The following is a 25,520-nucleotide window of genomic DNA, read 5'->3' as shown; positions in this document are numbered from 1 at the left end:
TAATTTTGATGATTTGAAGTGGCAACAAATGTAAATCCAAAATTCCGTGTGTCACAAAATTAGAATATTACTTAAGGCTAATACAAAAAAGGGATTTTTAGAAATGTTGGCCAACTGAAAAGTATGAAAATGAAAAATATGAGCATGTACAATACTCAATACTTGGTTGGAGCTCCTTTTGCCTCAATTACTGCGTTAATGCGGCGTGGCATGGAGTCGATGAGTTTCTGGCACTGCTCAGGTGTTATGAGAGCCCAGGTTGCTCTGATAGTGGCCTTCAACTCTTCTGCGTTTTTGGGTCTGGCATTCTGCATCTTCCTTTTCACAATACCCCACAGATTTTCTATGGGGCTAAGGTCAGGGGAGTTGGCGGGCCAATTTAGAACAGAAATACCATGGTCCGTAAACCAGGCACGGGTAGATTTTGCGCTGTGTGCAGGCGCCAAGTCCTGTTGGAACTTGAAATCTCCATCTCCATAGAGCAGGTCAGCAGCAGGAAGCATGAAGTGCTCTAAAACTTGCTGGTAGACGGCTGCGTTGACCCTGGATCTCAGGAAACAGAGTGGACCGACACCAGCAGATGACATGGCACCCCAAACCATCACCCAACCATGCAAATTTTGCATTTCCTTTGGAAATCGAGGTCCCAGAGTCTGGAGGAAGACAGGAGAGGCACAGGATCCACATTGCCTGAAGTCTAGTGTAAAGTTTCCACCATCAGTGATGGTTTGGGGTGCCATGTCATCTGCTGGTGTCGGTCCACTCTGTTTCCTGAGATCCAGGGTCAACGCAGCCGTCTACCAGCAAGTTTTAGAGCACTTCATGCTTCCTGCTGCTGACCTGCTCTATGGAGATGGAGATTTCAAGTTCCAACAGGACTTGGCGCCTGCACACAGCGCAAAATCTACCCGTGCCTGGTTTACGGACCATGGTATTTCTGTTCTAAATTGGCCCGCCAACTCCCCTGACCTTAGCCCCATAGAAAATCTGTGGGGTATTGTGAAAAGGAAGATGCAGAATGCCAGACCCAAAAACGCAGAAGAGTTGAAGGCCACTATCAGAGCAACCTGGGCTCTCATAACACCTGAGCAGTGCCAGAAACTCATCGACTCCATGCCACGCCGCATTAACGCAGTAATTGAGGCAAAAGGAGCTCCAACCAAGTATTGAGTATTGTACATGCTCATATTTTTCATTTTCATACTTTTCAGTTGGCCAACATTTCTAAAAATCCCTTTTTTGTATTAGCCTTAAGTAATATTCTAATTTTGTGACACACGGAATTTTGGATTTTCATTTGTTGCCACTTCAAATCATCAAAATTAAATGAAATAAACATTTGAATGCATCAGTCTGTGTGCAATGAATAAATATAATGTACAAGTTACACCTTTTGAATGCAATTACTGAAATAAATCAAGTTTTTCAAAATATTCTAATTTACTGGCTTTTACCTGTCGTGTATTTTATTCTGGTGGGAGCCCTTCTCTTCATTTGCTGAATTTTTTATAAGTGATTACAAAACGTAAACATGGCAGGCATACAATACAGTACGTTGGGTATATCTGCAAACATATTAAAAAAATGTTAATACATCGATAATATCTCGCGTCGATAAATTGTTCCCCGTCCTGGAATTCTACCCAAACGCCGAAGCGGACAACAAATTGCCATTCAATTAGACGATGAAACGGTGCCAAGTGTGAGGTATTCTGGTGGTTCCAAAAGACACTGATGGAGACGTTGCGTCTTGAGGCCAAGTAGAGGAGGACTCGACATACTCGTAAGGGTCGGAATTTACTGGAATTGTGTTCCTTATTTGTGCACATGGCAAAGAGAATCGGCTGACAAAAAGATCCAATTTACACGTACAGGGAGCCAATGAGTAACGGCGACAAACAGCGCCTCCGATTGGTCGTGTTAACTCCCCATCGGGTTGTCCCTCGCTCACACTGAAATCTCGTAGGTGGTGCCTCCGACGCCAGTCACTTTCTTCACGTTGCCGTGGCGACTGGGACTGACGGTGTCGCCCGTGGCGCTCGGGTGGAAATCCACGTAGCCGTTCACTTTCACGGACTCTCTGAAAGGAAGAGAGAAACAACGAAAACGGGGGTTCAACTGAGAGAATCGAGAGGGTTGAGCGAGGGATGAAGGGGTTGGTGCGGAGTCCGGGTGGAAGGAGGATGCAGGTGAAATGGCTGGGAAAAAAAAAAGGAGAAAACGCATGCAAAAAAAAATAAATAGAAGAAATGGAAAGTCTCACAACTTTATTAAACTGACAGGCGTGAAAGAATACAAAACATTTTTTTTTAATTCTAAGAAGGCATAAAGTAATCCATTCATAGAACACGAGTATGAATGTAAGAGGATAAATAAAACATGTACGGTGCAACACGCTTATGATGACGCCCTCCGGAGCTATTGTCGACAAACTGAAAGTGAAACTAGCCACTTTTGGTCGAGAACGGGTGACGATAAACACCCGGTTTGGGAGCGACTGAAGCGTGTTCCACCGTACGCAAGACTTCCAATGCTACATGCTAGACAAGCAGTACAGACTTCGTTAATGAAGGGAGGGGGATAATCGAGTCACCCGCCCCGGACCCCGGGGTGCAGTGCATGCAAGCGGCACCAAAAGGACGGGCGACGTCAGCATTCATACCTCGGCCCTCCCAGACGAGGCGAGTCCATCCTCTCCTGGGCGCTCACGTATGAGAGTTTCTGGTGGGAGTAGGAGGGCGATCGGGACATGGCGGGGGAGTGGGGGTGGTGGGCCGGGGAGCGGTAGGGCCCCTCCTGGACCCTCCCGTGGTTGTTGTTGTTGGTGCTGCTGGGATCCGTGTGCAAGGAGCCGGAGGAAGTCCTGGGGGCGCGGCCTAAGGTGGACCCGGCCTGGCGGAGCACCGGCGTTCTCTGGCCGTAGCTCAGCCCGACCCCCATCAGGTTGTCCCTGGAGCTGCCGTAGGCCGGAGGGGTCGGGCCCCGGGAGCCGGCGCAGCGGGGCCCGTCGTAGCAGGGGTACCCGCCCGAGCCGCCCTCAAATCCCCCGGAGTCCTGGGCGTAGATGTGCGTGTGGGAGTGTCCACGCAGCATGTGGCGCTTCTCCCGCTCCTCCCGCTCCTTGCGCTCCTGGATGGAGGCCATGATGGTCTGGGAGAGGTTGTCGTAGCGCACCGGGGACGGCTCCCGGTCGTGGAGGTGAGGGGACTGCCGGCCCACCCCCCTGCACGACATGGCCGGACTGTAGGAGGCGGCCACCTGCTGCCGCTGCATCTCAGGCTCCCGAGCGTGGCACATCTTGGCGGGCAGGTACGGGGAGTGGAAGCCCGTCGGCGGCCCGCCGCGGTGAGCCAAGCACTCGCTGGCAGTGGGCGGAGTCGTGCCGGGGTTGAGCAGGCTGTCGTAGGACAAGCTGCCGTTGCGATTGGAGAGCGTGTTGGGAGAGAAGACGCCCTGGTACGGCGCCGAGGCCGCGGGGTGAGGCTGCAGACCCACCACGAGTTGGCCCTTCTCTGAGCGATGGGCGGCCTGCTTCACGCTCACCGTCCTGGGGGTGACCGGGTCGGCGTCCAGCTGGAAGGGCGAGGACTTGAAGGTGCGGTGGAGAGGAGCGTTGGCGTACTCCGGGAGATCCAAGTTGGGCTCCGAGCGGAAGTCGTGACCACGGATGTTCTCTTCCAGGATGCCGGAGCTCTTCTGGTCGTCCGGCAAGACGATCTGAGGAACGAACAAAAAGTTGTGGTTTTGTGCGATTACATCATCATTTTATACGATAAAACTACCTCACCTTGTCTCCCGCTGCGTGGTAGTGCACCTTTGGAACCGTGCCAAAGGACGGTCGGAACTTGTACATGGCGGGAGTGGAGGGATGAGTCTTTGCAGACACGGAACTTTCTATGAGCACAGGGAAGGAGAGCAAATATGAAAGGCTCATACGGAATAATTAAAGACATCTTGGGTATAACAAATGCCATAGAGGTGTAACAAAATACATACGGTATAATAATGACAATAATAATAGTGCGCTTTTTAGGACACTCAAAGGCATATCTGTTATAAAAAATGAACATCTCAACAGTTTTGTTAACTAAACTATGTTTGTGATGTGTTTTGTTCTCTAATACTTTTTAGGAACGCTGCCGCAAAAAATTGTGAGAAACTTTCTGAGATGATTCATGTCCATGATGTATTCGGAACGATAATCAATCAATCAATTCCTTTTATTGCCATTGTCATAATAACACTTAAGTCATGCATGTCAACGAGATGTTAAGCAGATTAAACTGCAGTACTTGAAGCCGCCAGCAGAGTGTGCTCTTGTTCCTGGGCTGAGTGCTGCAGTTCCCTCCCTAGTATGCACCAAGACACACTGAGGGGCCTCTGGAGGGAACCTACTACAGCAGAGGTGTCAAAGTCGTTTTCACTGAGGGCCACGTCGCAGTTATGTTTGGCCCCAGAGGGCCGCTTTTAACAGTGAACACTATTATTACACCATTTTTTTTTTTTACATTTTATTAGTCATTTTTTTTAAAACTAAAATGTAAAAAAAAATATGGTAACTTGCAATAATTTCACCTTAAAATTTAGTAAATGGAAAAACAGTACTGCTGTTTTCATAGTAAAAAAATGTATGTTAACTTAAATATTGTCTAATTATGCAAAAATATACGATCAAACATTTAAACCATTTTTAAATAGAAATAAATACCAATAATAATGATTTTAAAGCAAGTTATCCATCAAATTGTGCAATGTAAAAGTAGCAATAGATGTCATGGTAAAATTGTGAAATTGACTGTGGTTTTTACAGCATTTTTCTCTAAATGAAAAAAAACAGTGCTTTTTTTTTTTACTGTAATAAACTGTGTTGCCGTTTTGGCATTTACAGTAATACACTGAAAAATCTACAGTTGTTGATTTGCGGTAAAAACAAAACAAAAAAACTGGCAGCTCAGTTGCCAGAATTTTACTGTAAAATTTTAATTTGTTTTTTTACTGTAAATTTTGCATTTCTACAGTAAAATGTTGGCACCTGAGCTGCCAGGTTGTTTTTTACCGTAAAAAAAAACTTTAAAAAAACTGTCAGCTCAGTTGCCAGAATTTTACTGTAAAATATACATTTGTTTTTTTACTGTAAATAAAAAATGCATTTGTACAGTAACATTTTGGCACCTGAGCTGCCAGTTTTTTTTTTACCGCAAATAAAAAAAAACTGTCAGCTTAGTTACAAGAATTTTACTGTAAAATACACATTTGTTTTTTTACTGTAAATTAAAGAAATGCATTTGTACAGTAAAATTTTGGCACCTGAACTGCCAGTTTTTTTTTTACCGCAAATTTAAAAAAAACTGTCAGCTTAGTTACAATAAGTTTACTGTAAAATATACATTTGTTTTTTTTACTGTAAATTAAAGAAATGCATTTGTACAGTAAAATTTTGGCACCTGAGCTGCTAGTTTTTTTTTTTTACCGCAAATAAAAAATAAAAAAAAATGTCAGCTCAGGTGCCAGAATTTTACTGTAAAATATACATTTGTTTTTTTACTGTAAATAAAAAAAAATGCATTTCTACAGTAAAATTTTGGCACCTGAGCTGCCAGTTTTTTTAGTTTTTTTTTACTACAAAAAAAAAAAAAAAAAAAAAAAAAACTGTCAGCTCATTTGCCAGAATTTTACTGTAAAATATACATTTGTTTTTTTACTGTAAATAAAAGAAATGCATTTGTACAGTTAAAGTTTGGCACCTGAGCTGCCAGTTGTTTTTTTTTAATACCGCAAATAAAAAACAAAACAAAAAAAACTGTCAGCCCAGTTGCCAGAATTTTACTGTAAAATATACATTTGTTTTTTTTTTACTGTAAATAAAAAAAATGCATTTCTACAGTAAAATTTTGGCACCTGAGCTGCCAGTTGTTGTTTTTGTTTTTTTTACTACCAAAAAAAAACAAAAACCCGTCAGCTCAGTTGCCAGAGTTTTACTGTAAAATATACATTTGTTTTTTTTACTGTAAATAAAAAAAATGCATTTGTACAGTAAAAGTTTGGCACCTGAGCTGCTAGTTTTTTAAATATTCTTTTTAATACCGCAAATAAAAAACAAACAAAAAAAAATTGTCAGCTCATTTGCCAGAATTTTACTGTAAAATATACTTTTGTTTTTACTGTAAATTAAAAAAAAAAAAGCATTTCTACAGTAAAATGTTGGCACCTGAGCTGCCAGTTTTTTTTTTGTTTTATTTTACCGCAAAAAAAAACTAAAATAAAACTAAAATAAAACTGTCAGCTCAGTTGCCAGAATTTTACTGTAAAATATACATTTGTTTTTTTTACTGTAAATAAAAAATTCATTTGTACAATAACATTTTGGCACCTGAGCTGCCAGTTTTTTTTTTACCGCAAATTAAAAAAAAATGTCAGCTTAGTTACAAGAATTTTACTGTAAAATATACATTTGTTTTTTTTACTGTAAATTAAAGAAATGCATTTGTACAGTAAAATTTTGGCACCTGAGCTGCCAGGTTTTTTTTACAGCAAATAAAAAAAACCTGTCAGCTTAGTTACAAGAAGTTTACTGTAAAATATACATTTGTTTTTTTTACTGTAAATTAAAGAAATGCATTTGTACAGTAAAATATTGGCACCTGAGCTGTCTTTTTTTTTTTTTTACCGCAAATAAAAAAAACAAAAAACTGTCAGCTCAGGTGCCAGAATTTTACTGTAAAATATACTTTTGGTTTTTTTACTGTAAATAAAAGAAATGCATTTGTACAGTAAAAGTTTGGCACCTGAGCTGCCTTTTTTTTTTAATACCGCAAATAAAAAAACAAAACAAAAAAAACTGTCAGCTCAGTTGCCAGAATTTTACTGTAAAATATACATTTGTTTTTTTTTACTGTAAATAAAAAAAATGCATTTCTACAGTAAAATTTTGGCACCTGAGCTGCCAGTTGTTTTTTTACTACCAAAAAAAACCCCCCCAAAAAACCCCGTCAGCTCTGTTGCCAGAATTTTACTGTAAAATATACATTTGTTTTTTACTGTAAATAAAAAAATGCATTTGTACAGTAAAATTTTGGCACCTGAGCTGCCAGTTTTTGTTTTTTTACCGCAAATAAAAAAAACCTGTCAGTTTAGTTACAAGAATTTTACTGTAAAATATACATTAGTTTTTTTTACTGTAAATTAAAGAAATGCATTTGTACAGTAAAATTTTGGCACCTGAGCTGTCAGTTTTTTGTTTTTTTTACCGCAAATAAAAAATAAAAAAAACTGTCAGCTCAGGTGCCAGAATTTTACTGTAAAATATACATTTGTTTTTTTTTACTGTAAATAAAAAAAATGCATTTCTACAGTAAAATGTTGGCACCTGAGCTGCCAGTTTTTTTGGCTTTTTTTTTTACTACAAATAAAAAAACTAAAAAAAAACTGTCAGCTCATTTGCCAGAATTTTACTGTAAAATATACTTTTGTTTTTTTTGTTTTTTTACTCCAAATAAAAAACAAACAAAAAAAACAGTCAGCTCAGTTGCCAGAATTTTACTGTAAAATATACATTTGTTTTTTTTTTACTGTAAATAAAAAAAAAATGCATTTCTACAGTAAAATTTTGGCACCTGAGCTGACAGTTTTTTTTGGTTTTTTTTTACTACAAATAAAAAAACTAAAAAAAAAACTGTCAGCTCATTTGCCAGAATTTTACTGTAAAATATACTTTTTTTTTTTTTACTGTAAATAAAATAAATGCATTTGTACAGTAAAAGTTTGGCACCTAAACTGCCATTTTTTTTTTAATACCGCAAATAAAAAACAAACAAAAAAAAACTGTCAGCTCAGTTCCCAGAATTTTACTGTAAAATATAACATTTGGGTTTTTTTACTGTAAAAAAAAAAAAAGCATTTCTGGAGTAAAATTTTGGCACCTGAGCTGCCAGTTGTTTTTTTGTTTTTTTACTACAAATAAAAAAAACAGTCAGCTCAGTTGCCAGAATTTTACTGTAAAATATACATTTGTTTTTTTTACTGTAAATGAAAGAAATGCATTTGTACAGTAAAAGTTTGGCACCTGAGCTGCCAGTTGTTTTTTTTAATACCGCAAATAAAAAAAACAGTCAGCCCAGTTGCCAGAATTTTACTGTAAAATATACATTTGTTTTTTTTACTGTAAATAAAAAAAATGCATTTCTCCAGTAAAATTTTGTCACCTGAGCTGCCATTTTTTTATTTATTTTTTTACCGCAAATCAACAACTGTAGATTTTTCAGTGTATTACTGTAAATGCCAAAACAACACCACCGTTTTTTACAGTAAATTTTTTTTAAATGTTATTATTTATTTTATTATTTAGAGAAAAATGCTGTTAAAAACACAGTCAATTTCACAATTTGACCATGACATCTATTGCTACTTTTACATTGCACAATTTGATGGATAACTTGCTTCGAAATCATTATTATTAGTATTTATTTCTATTTAAAAAATGCTTTGAATGTTTGATAATATATTAGACAATATTTAAGATAACAAAATTTGCGGTTGCATGGAGTACATATATTTTTTTTCCTACAAATAAAAAAACTTTAAAAAAAACTGTCAGCTCATTCGCCAGAATTTTACTGTAAAATATACTTTTGTTTTTTTACTGTAAATAAAAAAAATGCATTTGTACAGTAAAAGTTTGGCACCTGAGCTGCCAGTTTTTTGTTTTATTTTAATACCGCAAATAAAAAATAAAAAAAAAAAACTGTCAGCTCAGTTGCCAGAATTTTACTGTAAAATATACATTTGTTTTTTTTACTGTAAATAAAAAAAATGCATTTCTACAGTAAAATTTTGGCACCTGAGCTGCCAGTTGTTTTTTTTGTTTTTTTACTACCAAAAAAAACAAACTGGCAGCTCAGTTGCCAGAATTTTACTGTAAAATATACATTTGTTTTTTACTGTAAATAAAAAAAATGCATTTGTACAGTAAAAGTTTGGCACCTGAGCTGCCAGTTTTTCTTATATTTTTTTTTATACCGCAAATAAAAAACAAACAAACAAAAATTGTCAGCTCAGTTGCCAGAATTTTACTGTAAAATATACATTTGTTTTTTTTACTGTAAATTAAAAAAATGCATTTCTACAGTAAAATTTTGGCACCTGAGCTGCCAGTTGTTTTTTTTGTTTTTTTTGTTTTTTTACTCCAAATAAAAAAAACAAAAAAAACCAGTCAGCTCAGTTGCCAGAATTTTACTGTAAAATATACATTTGTTTTTTTTACTGTAAATTAAAAAAAAAAGCATTTCTACAGTAAAATTTTGGCACCTGAGCTGCCAGTCTTTTTTTTTTTACCGCAAATCAACAACTGTAGATTTTTCAGTGTATTACTGTAAATGCCAAAACAACACCACAGTTTTTTACAGTAAAAAAAGTAAAAAATGTTTTATTTTATTATTTATTTATTATTTATTGAAGTATTTAGAGAAAAATGCTGTAAAAATCACAGTCAATTTCACAATTTGACCATGACATCTATTGCTACTTTTACATTGCACAATTTGATGGATAACTTGCTTCGAAATCATTATTATTAGTATTTATTTCTATTTAAAAAAATGCTTTGATTGTTTGATAATATATTAGACAATATTTAAGTTAACAAAATTTGCGGTTGCATGGAGTACATATATTTTTTTTCCTGCCAAAATAGAAAGAAAGAATACATTTAGTACGACAAATTACAGTACTTTATTGATACATATTATTTCCAAGCTTTCAAGGGCCAAATAAAAGGAATCTGGTTTGACACCTGTATACTATATAGCATGTTACCATTCATATCATAACACGTGCTAGTTTTCTTTCTGTTGTTCATTTGAAAACAGCAACACTTCAGTGCAATACGACACACGAGTGCTGAATGACATCAATGATATTAGCATAAAGATATCATTTGTATATGTTGAGCATACTCACCCTCACTGGAGGTCAGGTGGTTCTTCAACTGGTTGTACCTGTCAGCTTTTGGCGGCAGTGGTGGCTGACTCTCTTTGTCGTCCAGACCGTCTATGCTGGTTTTGGACTACAGGAAGGGGAGCACAATGTCAACAACACCCCAAACACGTGGATGAGATATTGCAGTGGATTCACGAGTCAGCATTCCCTGCAAATTTGCAGATTTTCGCTAAAAAGATGACAGTATTTTCTCTCTTTGTGAAAATAGGTTGTTGTTATTCTGACCGAAAACTGTCTCATTCATTTGGCCCTCCTATTGAGGACTTCTGGGGTAGCCTGTGACTCAGTACTCAGTGACGGGCCGTGCGTTTCCCACCTAGGCCTTCAGTGATGTCCGACTTTAAAGATGACCTCTCAAAACACCATCATTGATGTCACCACATGACCATTGTTGGAGAAATACTACACAGGAACACATTTACGCACTACTGCATATTGAAGCACATCAATAGTGTACAAAACGGGTTATTTTTCTGGCGCATTTAAAAAAATCAATAAATCTGCATCAGCAATTCAATCAATCAATCAATGTTTATTTATATAGCCCTAAATCACAAGTGTCTAAAAGGGCTGCACAAGCCACAACGACATCCTCGGTTCAGAGCCCACATCAGGGCAAGGAAAAACTCACAACCCAGTGGGATGTCAATGTGAATAACAATGAGAAACCTTGGAGAGGACCGCAGATGTGGGTGACCCCCCCCCCCCTCTAGGGGAGACGGGATGCAATGGACGTCGAGTGGGTCCAGCATAATATTGTGAAAGTCCAGTCCATAGTGGATCTAACATAATAGTGAAAGTTCAGTCCATAGTGGATCTAACATAATAGAGTGAGAGTCCAATCCATAGTGGATCTAACATAATAGTGAGAGTCCAGTCCATAGTGGATCTAACATAATAGTGAGAGTCCAGTCCATAGTGGATCTAACATAATAGTGTGAGAGTCCAGTCCATAGTGGATCTAACATAATAGTGTGAGAGTCCAGTCCTTAGTGGATCTAACATAATAGGGAGAGTCCAGTCCATAGTGGATCTAACATAATAGTGAGAGTCCAGTCCATAGTGGATCTCACATAATAGTGTGAGAGTCCAGTCCATAGTGGATCTAACATAATAGTGTGAGAGTCCAGTCCATAGTGGATCTAACATAATAGTGTGAGAGTCCAGTCCATAGTGGATCTAATATAATAGTGTGAGAGTCCAGTCCATAGTGGATCTAACATAATAGTGAGAGTCCAGTCCATAGTGGATCTAACATAATAGTGTGAGAGTCCAGTCCATAGTGGATCTAACATAATAGTGTGAGAGTCCAGTCCATAGTGGATCTAACATAATATTAAGAGTCCAGTCCATAGTGGATCTAACATAATAGTGAGAGTCCAGTCCATAGTGGATCTAACATAATAGTGAGAGTCCAGTCCATAGTGGATCTAACATAATAGTGAGAGTCCAGTCCATAGTGGATCTAGCATAATAGTGAGAGTCCAGTCCATAGTGGATCTAACATAATAGTGTGAGAGTCCAGTCCATAGTGGATCTAACATAATAGTGTGAGAGTCCAGTCCATAGTTGATCTAACATAATAGTGAGAGTCCAGTCCATAGTGGATCTAACATAATATTGTGAGAGTTCAGTCCATAGTGGATCCAACATAATAGTGAGAGTCCAGTCCATAGTGGATCTAACATAATAGTGAGAGTCCAGTCCATAGTGGATCTAACATAATAGTGAGAGTCCAGTCCATAGAAGATCTAACATAATAGTGTGAGAGTCCAGTCCATAGTGGATCTAATAAAATAGTGTGAAAGTCCAGTCCATAGTGGATCTAACATAATAGTGAGAGTCCAGTCCATAGTGGATCTAACATAATAGTGAGAGTCCAGTCCATAGTGGATCCAACATAATAGTGAGAGTCCAGTCCATAGTGGATCTAACATAATAGTGTGAGCGTCCAGTCCATAGTGGATCTAACATAATAGTGTGAGAGTCCAGTCCATAGTGGATCTAACATAATAGTGAGAGTCCAGTCCATGGCCGCCTGACCTAGATAGGCTACTGTCAACAACTCGTGATCTGATTGACTATCGCAACTGTCTATCAACTGTATGTGTTAGTTCACTTACAGTGCAAAGACGCCCACATTGTTGATTCTGAAGGCCTCGGGCAGATTTGGTACAGCACGGCAACATAAGCTAGCTGAATTCTGATTGGATACAAAGTCAAACTAACAACAACAACACTGCAAGGAGCATAATATGACATGAAGAGAATACTTTTAGATATTTAGGGAAAGTACATTAAAAAATAATTGTATCTTTAATCATGAAGATGATTTGTGGTTCTGTCAGGCACACAGAGAAGGTCTCGCTGGCCCAGACGACACACCACTGCTGTGACTCATAGTCCATCTTTCATTACCATTCATCAGCGGTGAGTACTTACACTATTTATTCAAGTGTTGGTGAACCCTCAGGTGACAAAGAAAGACTCTTTGTCCTTTCAGCCATTTTGTGCTCAACTCCGGCCGTCATTTTGTGGTATCATTCGTCATCGTCATTGTACACCATGTATCCTAAAAATACCCTTTTTTAATGTAAAGTTTAAAAAAATCAAAGTCCAATCCCACTGTTTATACTATACATGCTTCACTGATGACAGTATTTGGCAAGCACTGCTTTGTCCTACTAATTTCAACGATCCTTGAACTCATCGTAGTTTGTTTAAATGTACAACTTTCTCCGATGCTGCCACAGAAAGACGTGTTTTATGCCACTGCTTCTTTGTCTCGGTTTGTCCACCAAACGTCTTATGCTGTGCGTGAATGCATTTGTTCGCTTTGTTGATTTGCTGGAGTGCTTATCAGGCATATTTGGTCAGTGCATGACTGCAAGCTAATTGATGCTAACACGCTATTTTGGCTAGCTGTATGTACTTATTGCATCATTATGCCTCGGGGGTCAGCAACCTGCGGCTCTCGAGCCGCATGCGTCTCTTTAGTGCCGCCCTAGCGGCTCCCGGGACCTCTTTCACAGATAAATATGAAGAAAAAAATATATTTCTTGTTTTGATATATTTTTTGTAGGACAGCAAACATGACACAAACCTTCCTAATTGTTAGAAATCACACTGTTTATATTAAACATGCTTCACTGATGACAGTATTTGGTAAGCACCGTTTTGTCCTACTTATTTCAACGATCCTTGAACTCATCGTAGTTTGTCTACATGTACAACTTTCTCCGACGCTGCCACAGAACGACGTGTTTTATGCCACTCCTTCTTTGTCTCACTCTGTCCACCAAACGTCTTATGCTGTGCGTGAATGCATTTGTTTGCTTTGTTGATTTGCTGGAGTGCTTATCAGGCATATTTGGTCAGTGCATGACTGCAAGCTAATTGATGCTAACATGCTATTTTGGCTAGCTGTATGTACATATTGCATCATTATGCCTCGGGGGTCAGCAACACGCTCTCTCTAGTGCCGCCCTAGTGGCTCCCTGGACCTCTTTCAGAGATGTGTGGAAATGGAAAAAGATTAAGAATTTTTTTTCGTTTGTTTTTATATATTTTTTGTAGGACAGCAAATATGACACAAACCTTCCTAATTAGAAATCCCACTGTTTATATTAAACATGATGACAGTATTTGGTAAGCACCGCTTTGTCCTACTAATTTCAGCGATCCTTGAACTCATCGTAGTTTGTTTACATGTACAACTTTCTCCGATGCTGCCACAGAAAGACGTGTTTTATGCCACTCCTTCTTTGTCTCGGTTTGTCCACCAAACGTTTTATGCTGTGCGTGAGTGCACAAAGGTGAGCTTTGTTGATTTGCTGGAGTGCTTATCAGGCATATTTGGTCAGTGCATGACTGCAAGCTAATTGATGCTAACATGCTATTTAGGCTAGCTGGATGTACATATTGCATCATTATGCCTCGGGGGTCTCTTTAGTGCCGCCCAAGTGGCTCCCTGGAGCATTTTTAAAAAAGGATTGAAAATGGAAAAAGATGGGGGAATTTTTTTTGTTTTGTTTAAGTATGTTTTTTGTTTGAGGACACAAACCTTCCCAATTGTTAGAACTACCACTGTTTAGTATGTTTGTGTGTATGCTTCACTGATTTGGTGAACATCGTTTTGTCCTACTAATTTTGGCGGTTCTTGAACTCACCATAGTGTGGACTGTTTACATGTGAAATCTTCCACTCCTTCTTTGTCTCACTTTGTCCACCAAACGTTTTGTACTGTGCGTGAATGCACAAAGGTGCGCTTTGTTGATGTTGTTGACTTGTTGGAGTGCTAATCAGGCATATTTGGTCAGTGCATGACTGCAAAATAATCAATGCTAACATGCTATTTAGGCTAGCTGTATGTACGTATTGCATCATTATGCCTCATTTGTAGGTATATTTGAGCTCATTTAACATCCTTTACTTTTATCCTCTTTGTATATACTTTAGTTTTGCATGTCTCATGACACATTATCTGTATGTAATATTCTGCATTTCAGTTGTTTGTGTGCCATGTTGTTCCAGACCACAGCAAACATTACCTAGCTTGCCAAAGATTGTAATAAGTCTATTAAAAGAAGACTGCTTTAACTTGGACACACACATCTATGCCTTTGGCCATTAACAGCCAGTCATTTCCAGGAGTTATCTCACCTTCTTAGTAGCCTCTATAATAATAATAATAATAATAATAATAGATTTTATTTGTAAAAAGCACTTTACATTGAGTAAACAACTTCAAAGTGCTACACTGTATTAAAAAAATAATAACAATAAAAATAAAAAGATAATAAAAAATAAAAATAAATAAAAACTAGAACAGCCAAATAGCTCAAACTAGTATGTATATATATATGTATATATATATATATATATATATATATATATATATATATATATATATATATATATATATATATAAAAAGAAGGCTTTTTTAAAAAGAAGGGTTTTAAGCCTTTTTTAAAAAGCATTCACAGTCTGTGGTGCCCTCAGGTGGTCAGGGAGAGCGTTCCACAGGCTGGGAGCGGCGGAGCAGAAAGCCCGGTCTGATTAATTAATGGTTTCTAATGTTGTAAAAATGTGTAGAATAAATATTAATTTTCAACATTTCTGTCAACGAAGATTTGCTTCAGTCTGCGACGCATAATCATTTTGATAGTAGGCTAATAATATCAATCAATCTCAATCAATCTTTATTTATATAGCCCTAAATCACAAGTGTCTCAAAGGGCTGCACAAGCCACAACGACATCCTCGGTACAAAGCCCACATACGGGCAAGGAAAAACTCACCCCAGTGGGACGTCGATGTGAATGACTATGAGAAACCTTGGAGAGGACCGCATATGTGGGTAACCCCCCCCCCCTCTAGGGGAGACCGAAAGCAATGGATGTCGAGTGGGTCTAATATAGACACTTACATCATGTGTTGCCTTCATTATAACACTTATATACGACTTTTCATTTTTTGCGGCTCCAGACAGATTTGTTTTTTGTATTTTTGGTCCAATATGGCTCTTTCAACGTTTTGGGTTGCCGACCCCTGGCCTAGCAGAAAATTCGCAGCTCCACATTTACATTTTTTATATATTTTTATATATTAAAATGTTTATATATAACATTTTTTTTTTTTTTTTAATTGTTTTTAAATATTTTGAAAAATGTTTTATATATTTTTTATTTACCCTCACTTTCTTTTGTTGAATTACAATTATAATTAAAGCTGCAAGCAGCATTGGTCGGGCCCGCATATTTGGCAGGTGCTAGTCCTAAATGTCCCAATACTTTTGTCCAGTTTTAGTCCCAAGTGTCCCAATACTTTTGTCTACTTTTAGTCTGAAGTGTCCCAAGACTTTTGTCTCGTGTACCTACCTTGTCTGCATTGTGTGGGCACGTTGGTGCTTCCTGCTTTTAAGCAGCCATCTTAAAAAAACAGCAGCGCAGCAGCATCAGCGCAGCGGGTCTTTGAAGGGTCATAAAATCAAAACCGGAGCAGTTAGAAAAAAAGCGCTTCTGTCGTTGTAATCACAAGGGTTCAATCTCTCTCCTGTGTTAGTTTGAAGGCGAAACGACAAACGCACTCAGAGGAGATAGTTTTTGAAGGAAGGTGACCGGTTTTTACAAAAAATTTGTTTTGAAGGGGGAATAGCAAACTTCCTGTTGATTTTTGCTGGGGGTTGTCAGTTTATGAAATGTAGGTCTAAGTGAGACCTACATAGAGGTTTTTGTTTCATGTCTCTCCGACCTTCCCAGTGGGAGTTACAGGCAGTTTTGTCATTTTTTTTTCTTCCGAGGAGCAGTTTTTTTTGCGTTTTATTAAAAAATTGCAGTAGAGCGCAATTTTGAGATTTGGGGTTAGGTTTTTTTTTAGATCGCAATGTTTGCCAGTCCTCATGTGTGCGTTCTGTTTGGTGAGTTTTGAAGCATGTTAAGGGGGTCAAAATACAGCTCAAAGAGGCAAAAGTTACTGTTTTTAGTACTTTTTTGTCTTGAAGGGGGAATTGCCAACTTCCTGTTGATTTTTGCCTGAGATCATACTATTATGAAATCTAGGTCTAAGTCACACCTACATAAAGGTTTTTTGTTTCATGTCTCTCCGACCTTCCTAGTGGGAGTTACAGGCAGTCTAGTTTTTTTTTTCCGTAGGGGGCGCTAGAGCGCAATTTTGAGTTTTGAGGTTTGGTTTTTTGATAAACGTTTTGCCGTATATTACTGATGTGTGTGTAAAATTTGGTGAGTTTTGAAGTATGTTAAGGGGGTCAAATTACAGCGCAAAGTTGCGGAATAATAATAATAATAATAAAGAATAAAACCTTACAAATTCAATAGGTCCTTATGTCCCATTGCATAAGGACTCCCTTTGGGAGTCCTTATGCAATGGGCCATGCGGGCCCTAATAATGCACATTTAAATGTATTTTTAGTATTTGTATTCTTACAATTAACACTGCAGACTCCATCAAATGAAAAGTATACTGTAAGTTGTTCATCTTTGATATTGTTGGATAAAATCTTGTCTTATCAAGGTTGTAATTAGTGCATCAGCTTGTGTGCAGTGAGAATGTAGTAAGCAGGCAGACGCTGCAATGAGTCAATAAATAAATAAATAAATAAAAAGCTGTGGAGTGAAACCCGCTCACCTTGGAGTTGATGATGGTGCTGTGGATGCCGTTGTCGTTGATCTTGATGATGATTTTCCTGTCTGAGAGTTCTGGTCTGATGAACGGGGGTTGGATTTTAATGTGGGGCTTCTTCCGGGGGTCCAACGTGTACCTGCATGGGGATATGCTCAAACTGTGTGATTTCTGGTGGTAGCGGAGGCGTACATTGTAGCGTCCCGGAAGAGTTAGTGCTGCAAGGGATTCTGGGTATTTGTTCTGTTGTGTTTATGTTGTGTTACGGTGCGGATGTTCTCCCGGAATGTGTTTGTCATTCTTGTTTGGTGTGGGTTCACAGTGTGGCGCATATTTGTAACAGTGTTAAAGTTGTTTATACGGCCACACCCTCAGCGTGACCTGTATGGCTGTGGACCAAGTATGGCTTGCATTCTCTTGTGTGTGTGTGTAAAAGCCGCATATATTATGTGACTGGGCCGGCACGCTGTTTGTATGGAGGAAAGGCGGACGTGACGACAGGTTGTAGAGGACGCTAAAGGCAGTGCCTTTAAGGCACGCCCCCAATATTGTTGTCCGGGTGGAAATCGGGAGAAATTCGGGAGATTGGTTGCCCCGGGATATTTTCGGGAGGGGCACTGAAATTCGGGGAGTCTCCCGGGAGGGTTGGCAAGTATGCTGGTACCTGCTGATCCGTATTTGGGATCTGCATAAGTCTTGAAAATTTGCGCACGCCCGCCTTTGTAGTCCGTAGTCTTTTTCTCTATCTTCTTGTTATGTGACATTCATCCTCCACTGTTGCCATTTCTAATATAAAGTAGTGTAAAGTTCTTACTTATATCTGTCAGTAAACTCGCCATGAAAGCGCTAAAACATACCGGTGTAGTGAGTTTACATTATTCACCCAAGGAACTTTAGTTATTCGAGAGTTCCGGTCGGGCGGTTTTTCACGGGACACATTTCCGGTGTTGTTGCTGCTCCATTATTGATTGAAGTAAAGTCTGAATGTCATTAGAACAGTTAACGCCATCTTTTGACACTTCTTCCACTCCCGTCCTTGCACGCTACACCGCTACAACAAAGATGACGGGGAGAAGACGCTTTCGAAGGTGAGCCACGTAAATAAGACCGCCCACAAAACAGTGCATCCTGAAGAGACTGTCAGAAAGCGACTTGAAGATGATGTTCAAAACATCATCTATGCAACATTTTGACCAAAGAACTACCATTACATGTTATGTAGACCACAAGGAAGTATGAAAATAGAGCTGAACAGACCATTCATCGACAGTGCGCCTTATAATCCGGTGCGCCCTATGGTCCAGAAAATATGGTAGTTGTGCTTCCAAACCTCATTTGCTTCTTTTTACTCTTTTAACAGGCTCATGTAGTGACACAATGTGGTAAACAGTGTGAACGTGTCGTTTAAAGCAGCATCTTACCTCGGCGCCAGAGGACTACATAAGACAAACTCCACGTTGCCACAGCAACCTTTCGTGAAAGGATTTACTCCTCCACGAAACTTGCCCGTAACCTGAGGGACAAAAGGCCTTGTTTATAGTCGCAATAGAAAGCCCACACACCCCCGTACATTACTTACAGTGCATCTGGAAAGTATTCACCTTTTCCACATTTTGTCATGTTACGGCCTTATTCCAAAATTTAAAAAAAGTATGTTTGTCCTCAAAATTCTAAAGAAAATACCCTATAATTACAATGTAAAAAAGTTTTTTTTAAATTTTGCAAATGTATTAAAAATAAAAAAAATCACATGTACATAAATAAGTATGCTGGCAGAAGTGCACCAACAAAGTATTGAGCAAATGCTGTGAATACTTCAATCAATCAATCAATGTTTATTTATATAGCCCTAAATCACAAGTGTCTCAAAGGGCTGCACAAGCCACAACGACATCCTCGGTACAAAGCCCACATAAGGGCAAGGAAAAACTCACCCCAGTGAGACGTCGATGTGAATGACTATGAGAAACCTTGGAGAGGACCGCATATGTGGGTAATCCTCCCCCCCTCTAGGGGAGACCGAAAGCAATGGATGTCGAGTGGGTCTGACATAATATTGTGAGAGTCCAGTCCATAGTGGATCCAACATAATAGTGAGAGTCCAGTCCATAGTGGGGCCAGCAGGACACCATCCCGAGCGGAGACGGGTCAGCAGCGCAGAGATGTTCCCAGTTCTAGCTTAACTGACTCCTCACCCGGACTAGCAGGCTCTGTAATTGCCTGTGACCGGGCTTGCTCTAGTGTAGTTAGTCAAATGTGACTTAAACAGTAGTCTATGTTTTTATACAGGATGATGGCGCCTTCCTGGTTAGGGTGAAGGCCGTCTCTCATCAGCAAGCCTGGTTTGCCCCAGAAAGAGGGCCAATTATCAATAAACGTTAGTCCCTGTTGTCTACAGAAGCTAGCCAGCCACTTATGTCATTGTTTTGTTTTTTATTTCTAATAAATTAGCAAAAAACAATAACGAACTTTTCACATTGTCATTATGGGTTATGTGAAAAGTTTGTTGTTGTTTTTATGGGCTACTCCTTTCTGAGCCGCCACCTTATCGTGGTAGAGGAGTTTGCGTGTCCCGATGATCCGAGGAGCTATGTTGTCCATGGGGCTTCTATGCTCCCTGGTAGGGTCTCCCAAAACAAACAGGTCGTAGGTGACGGACCGGCCAAAGAGATTCCCTTCGCCCGAACACAGGTCACCGGGACCCCCTCTTGAGCCAGGCCTTCGGAACTCCAGCCCGGAGAGGCAACGTGGGTCCCCCCCTCCACTGGGCTCACCACTCATGGGAGAATGCATAGAGGTCGGATGCAGTGTGATCTGGGCGGTATCCGAAGGCGGTCCGATCCTTGGCTACATAAGCTAGCTCTTGGAACGTGAAAGGTCATTTCGCTGGGGGGGAAGGAACCTGAGCTGGTGCGCGAGGTGGAGAAGTTCCGGCTAGATGTAGTCGGACTCACTTCGACGCACAGCAAGAGGTCTGGAACCAGTCCTCTCGAGAGGGGCTGGTCTCTCTTCCATTTTGGCGTTGCACACAGTGAGAGGCGATGGCTACATAAGCTAACTCTTGGAACGTGAAAGGTGACTTCGCTGAGGGGGAAGGAACCTGAGCCGGTGTGCGAGGTGGAGAAGTTCTGGCTCGATGTAGTCGGACTCACTTCGACGCACAGCAAGAGGTCTAGAACCAGTCCCCTCGAGAGGGGCTGGACTCTCTTCCATTCTGGCGTTGCACACAGTGAGAGGCGATGGCAATTCTTGTTGCAACCCCCCGGCTCAAAGCCTAGATGTTAGAGTTTAACCCAGTTGACGAGAGGGTAGATTCTCTCTGACTTCTGGTGGTGGGGATGGGTCCTGACTGTTGTTTGTGCTTACGCACCAAACAGCAGCTCAGAGTAGCTGTCCCTTTTGGATTCCCACGAGGGAGTACTGAGTGCTCCCTCAGGTGATTCTCTTGTTCTGCCGGGTGACTTCAACGCTCACATTTGCAACAACAGTGAAACCTGGAGAGGCGTGATTGGGAAGAATGGCTGCTGACCTCAACTCAGGATGTTTTGGATCGGTCTTCCTGTGAGGAAACATGTCTTCCTGTAAGGAAACAGTGCCTGGGGAATCTGTGGTGGGCTCTCCTGTTTCTGGGAATGAGGTTGCCAAGGTAATTAAAAAGATCCTCGGTGGCAAGGCCCCGGGGGTACAGGAGATTCGCCCAGAGTTCCACAAGGCTCTGGATGCTGTGGGGCGGTCTTGGTTGACAAGACTCTGCAACATTGCGTGGACATCGGGGGGGGGCTGTACATCTGGATTGGTAGACTGGGGTGGTGGTTCCACTCTTTAAAGAGGGGAACCAGAGGGTGTGTTTCAACTATCGTGGGATCACACTCCTCAGTCTTCCCGGTAAGGTCTATTCAAGTGTACTGGAGAGAAGAATACGCCGGATAGTCGAACCCCGGATTTAGGAGGAACAGTGTGGTTTTCGTCCTGGTCGTGGAACTGTGGACCAGCTCTATACTCTCGGCAGGGTACTTGAGGGTGCATGGGAGTTTGCCCAACCAGTCTACATGTGCTTTGTGGCTTTGGAGAAAGCATTTGACCGTGTCCCTCGGGAAGTCATGTGAGGAGTGCTCAGAGAGTGTGGGGTATCGGAATGTCTGAATGCGACGGTCCTCTGCCTGTATGATTGGCGTCAGAGCTTGGTCCGCATTGCCGGCAGAAAGTCGGACCCGTTTTCAGCAAGGGTTGGATTCTGCCAGGGCTGCCCTTTGTCATCAATTGTGTTCATAACTTTTATGGACAGTTTCTTGGCGCAGTCAGGGCGTTGAGGGAATCCGGTTTGGTGGCTGCAGGAGTAGGTCTCTGTATTTTGCAGATTATGTGGTCTTGATGGCTTTATCTGGCTAGGATCTTCAGCTCTCACTGGATCAGTTCGCAGCCTAGTGTGAAGCGACTGGGATGAGAATCAGCACCTCCAAGTCAGAGTCAATGGTTCTCGCCTAAAAAGAGTGCCAACTCCGGGTTGGGGGAGAGATCTTGCCCCAAGTGGAGGAGTTCAAGTACCTCTGAGTCTTGTTCACGAGTGAGGGAAGAGTAAATCGTGAGATCAACAGGCGGATCGGTTCCCATCCTCACCTATGGTCATGAGCTTTGGGTTATGACCTTAGAGATAGGGTGAGAAGCTCTGTCATTTGGAAGGAGCTCAAAGGCTGCTGCCTTGCGAGCCGACCTCGGATAAGCGGAAGAAGATGGATGGCATTAAGGGCTATTGTCTGTTCAACCTTTAGAACCAAAATAATTCAACAAAACCTAATGTGGAAAAAGTGAAGAGCTGTTAAATACTTCTCGGACGCACAGTTCATACAAGTCCAGACAATGCTGACAGGCTAATTAATGGTACTTGTAACTCTTCCTCGTAAATGTATTTGTTACTCATCTACTGTTACTACTCACTTGCTCATTGGTGGTTCGACCTCGAGCCACAAGCACCATGTGGAAACCTGTGAGCCCCATGACGGGAATGAAGAAAAGCCCAGAGATGCACATCACCACCAGTCTGGGGCATTGAACGGTTAAGAACAAGAACATCAGCTCACAAAAAGACAAATCATGAAACGAGAAAGCAAAAGCCGTGGCTAAAAGAGGATACGTGACGGTCGTGTGCAGAACGGCCAGCCTCTCCCTGTGGTGCAGGACGAAGATAAGGCCGAAGGTGAAGACTCCCATCATGTGGATGCTCAAAGACAACAGGAAGAGGAAGAAGTAGCGATAGTTTCTTCGTCCGATGCAGTTGTTCACCCAAGGACAGTGATGATCAAAGTCCTGTGGACAATGAACTGCTTTACTACTTTGTTATTTACATCAAATAATTTACAATCAGTGACTACGTTTAAGAATAATATCTGGGGAGTCTGAAACTTGGTTTAGAACAAGGGTCTTGTCAGGTTGAAACACCGAACTATCTATTACACAAGACAAGAAGAAGGAACCACGCAGAGACAGAGTTGAATTTAACTCATGAGGAGAGACGTATAGGGCTCAACACTCAGTTACAGTTTCCCCCTACGCTCTAAGGTACAGTCCCACGTGCTCCTCTATTTATTTGGGAGGTCCCTAGTTAACATCACTGAGGCTGCAAGCAGCCCCCAGTAGACACAATACATGATTATTCAGAATGGAAATGTGCTGACACTCGCGATTTCGCCCTGTCTCTGTCCTGTCTGCGCCGAGGTGCTCATGTCCGTCCTTGGCTGTCGGCAGGCAGGGTCTGGAACCAAACTGCTGACAAAAGAAAACTTTGCAAAGCAAGACCACAAGTTGTGTCTTTGCACAGATAGTAAAGTACAACTTCAGCACAATTGATAATAACCATAGCAACGGCCTATAAGCATAAGAGTTGTGTGATAACTTTAACAGGTATCAAACTCAATTTACCCTGCTGGTCGCTGGCAATAGAGTCGGAGTGAGGCTGGGCCACATCAAATACAAAATGTTTTAACCGTGTGACTAAATTTGTCAACTGCTTCTATCAGCAGCTATAGTGACCCTGAGCTATGCTAGGCATGAAGTCATATATGTAAAATTGAATGTAAAAATTGTATATTTTGACACCGTTGGGTTCCCCAAGAGTGGGTCAGAGACACTTCCGCTTGCTTACAGGAAGTTGCTCTTTGTATTTCCCAATGTGTGTTTGTTGCGTCGTTATTTTAGTGTCTGCACCGTTATTGTTTTCCAGTGGGTTTCCAGATTGCAATAAAATATCTAACTATTGGCCGCCCACGGGCAGGAATTAAACTAAACTATGAAGCCACAAATAAAGCAAGATTTAGACCCCTGGTTTAGAAGTATCCAATACAATCTAGATTGACAGAAAAAAGTAAAATATTGTTAGAATAATCATGTATAGATATTATCACAGAACTTTAGTATGCTTAAAGTCCGTTGCTATAGTTATTAGCCATTGTGCTCAAGCTGTATTTTTCCTATCTGTGCAAGGACGAAACTTCTTGTCTGAGGGGTGGCCTCAGCCGCAGATGTTATCTTTGTTTTAGCCCGCTAACAGCCAAGGACTTCAAGGACCTCAACGAAGATAAGACGACAGCACGCAGACGAAGCAGATACAAGGCGAAATCACAAGGCCCCCAGCACATTCCGTCACGTATTGTGCGTACTGGGCCTGCTTTGCATGATATATGTGACCACTCCTTTTAGAGGCGGCCTCAGTGATGTTGACTAGGGAACTCCTGAATAAATAGAGGGATGCGGGAGCTGTAGCTTAGAGCATAGGGCGAGACTGTGACTAAGTGTGCAGCTCCATGCCTTCTCCTCATGAGCTAAATTGATGATTCCTTGCTTCTTGTCTGATTAATAGATGTCATCAGTGTTTGAACCTGACAAATATACAGAAGCAAAATAGACAGAAAAAGAATACATAATTAAGAAAAGGTATTTATGGCAATATACATAACAAAACAGTCGTTCTTCGCCACAGTGCGCTTCAAATATTACGCCGTCCCCACATTGCAGATTTTTTGTTGGTATTTTTAGAATTTTTTAAAGCATATTCTTCAATTTTTTTGGTCTTAAATTGAGCATTTTCAAGCATAAACGTGTCTAAATTAACTACAAATGTCAATGTTACAGTAGTATTGGCCAAGAGACCGAACCAATCAGAACGTGCCGTTCAATATCGTGGCCACTGGTTGGCTCAGCCTCAGGCAGCATTACTATATTTAATAATACAGTAAGAGAGTGTAAAGGTGACTAAAGGTCGTTATTTCATGTCCAGGTGGATCTCATAATGTTTAAAAAATATTTAAAAAGGTCATAAACAGGTTTTTCATGTTCTAGCTATGAAAATATTTGATTTATATTGTATGATTCCTACTTAGTAAAGTTAGTATAATCCAATCTTGTAAGCAGCAATACTATAAATATTATATAAAATAATATTATGTATTCATACTACAAAATACAAATATTACTACGATAAAAGAAAGACATACAGTATAAAATGGAGTATTTCTACACAAAGTGTGGATGTTATGCAGGGAAATGAAAGTAAAGTGCTGGGGATAAAAATCACTTATTAGCAAGATCATTGGGTTCAAAGTTCAATTGGACTTTGGAGTCGATGGAAAAAGGTCATGTGATGTATTTCCATTGTTCCGGAGTGACATGACGTGAGGATATAGAGCGAGGCAGATGAAGTGATGCATGCCTACAGTGTCCACTCGTATGTGGGCCAGACTTGTCTTTGGCTTGAGTTGGTCAGCTCACATCTCAACAATTGAAGGCAACATACTTCATAATGGATTTATTTTATTACAATATTGTCACTAATGCAATCCAAACTTTATTAATACGCTTTGGGACTTTGAACAGGGAGGAATAAAAACCTTGCATGAGCTTATCTAAATGATAACATTGTTCCTCTCAGGCTATCCAACTAAACAATTGAGTGGAAAAAAAATGGTTGACCAAAGAATAATTTGTAAATATTCAATCTTTGCAATGTAATCTCTATTATGCAAAATGATCACAGCAACACCTGGCATGGCTCTAAATGGTTTTTATTCACACTTTGCATTGATATACCTACATTATATATATATATATGTATATATATATATATACCTACACTACTATATATGTATATACATATCCTACACTATATATATATGTATGTAAAAAAAAAAGAATAAAAAATATATATATATATATATATAGAGATGCGCGGTTTGCGGACACAACCGCGGAGTCCGCGGATTATCCGCGGGTCGGGCGGTTGAAATAAAAAAAAATTAGATTTTATCCGCGGGTCGGGTCGGGCGGTTGAAATAAAAAAAAATTAGATTTTAAATAGATTCAGGCGGGTGGCAGTTAAACCAATTCGGAAATATAT

General features: G+C 40.2%; 1 protein-coding gene across 1 annotated transcript in view; it reads right to left on the bottom strand.

Moving 5' to 3' along the window:
- LOC133623012 (palmitoyltransferase ZDHHC8B-like) overlaps window positions 1-25,520 on the bottom strand; it is a 215,115-nt gene that overhangs the window by 5,798 nt on the left and 183,797 nt on the right. Inside the window, exons 5-12 of the mRNA XM_061985907.2 lie at window positions 22,266-22,438; window positions 22,070-22,172; window positions 18,556-18,647; window positions 17,141-17,273; window positions 9,955-10,060; window positions 3,788-3,894; window positions 2,663-3,717; window positions 1,954-2,080 (exon numbers count right to left, since the gene is read on the bottom strand). Coding sequence (XP_061841891.2) covers window positions 1,954-2,080; window positions 2,663-3,717; window positions 3,788-3,894; window positions 9,955-10,060; window positions 17,141-17,273; window positions 18,556-18,647; window positions 22,070-22,172; window positions 22,266-22,438 — 1,896 coding nt within the window. The remainder of the gene's footprint in view (window positions 1-1,953; window positions 2,081-2,662; window positions 3,718-3,787; window positions 3,895-9,954; window positions 10,061-17,140; window positions 17,274-18,555; window positions 18,648-22,069; window positions 22,173-22,265; window positions 22,439-25,520) is intronic.

This window comes from Nerophis lumbriciformis, linkage group LG12 (genome assembly GCF_033978685.3).
Source record: "Nerophis lumbriciformis linkage group LG12, RoL_Nlum_v2.1, whole genome shotgun sequence".
Lineage (NCBI taxonomy): Eukaryota > Metazoa > Chordata > Actinopteri > Syngnathiformes > Syngnathidae > Nerophis > Nerophis lumbriciformis.
Note: the sequence above shows the minus strand (reverse complement) of the source record. Positions and strands in the feature narration are given on the sequence as shown.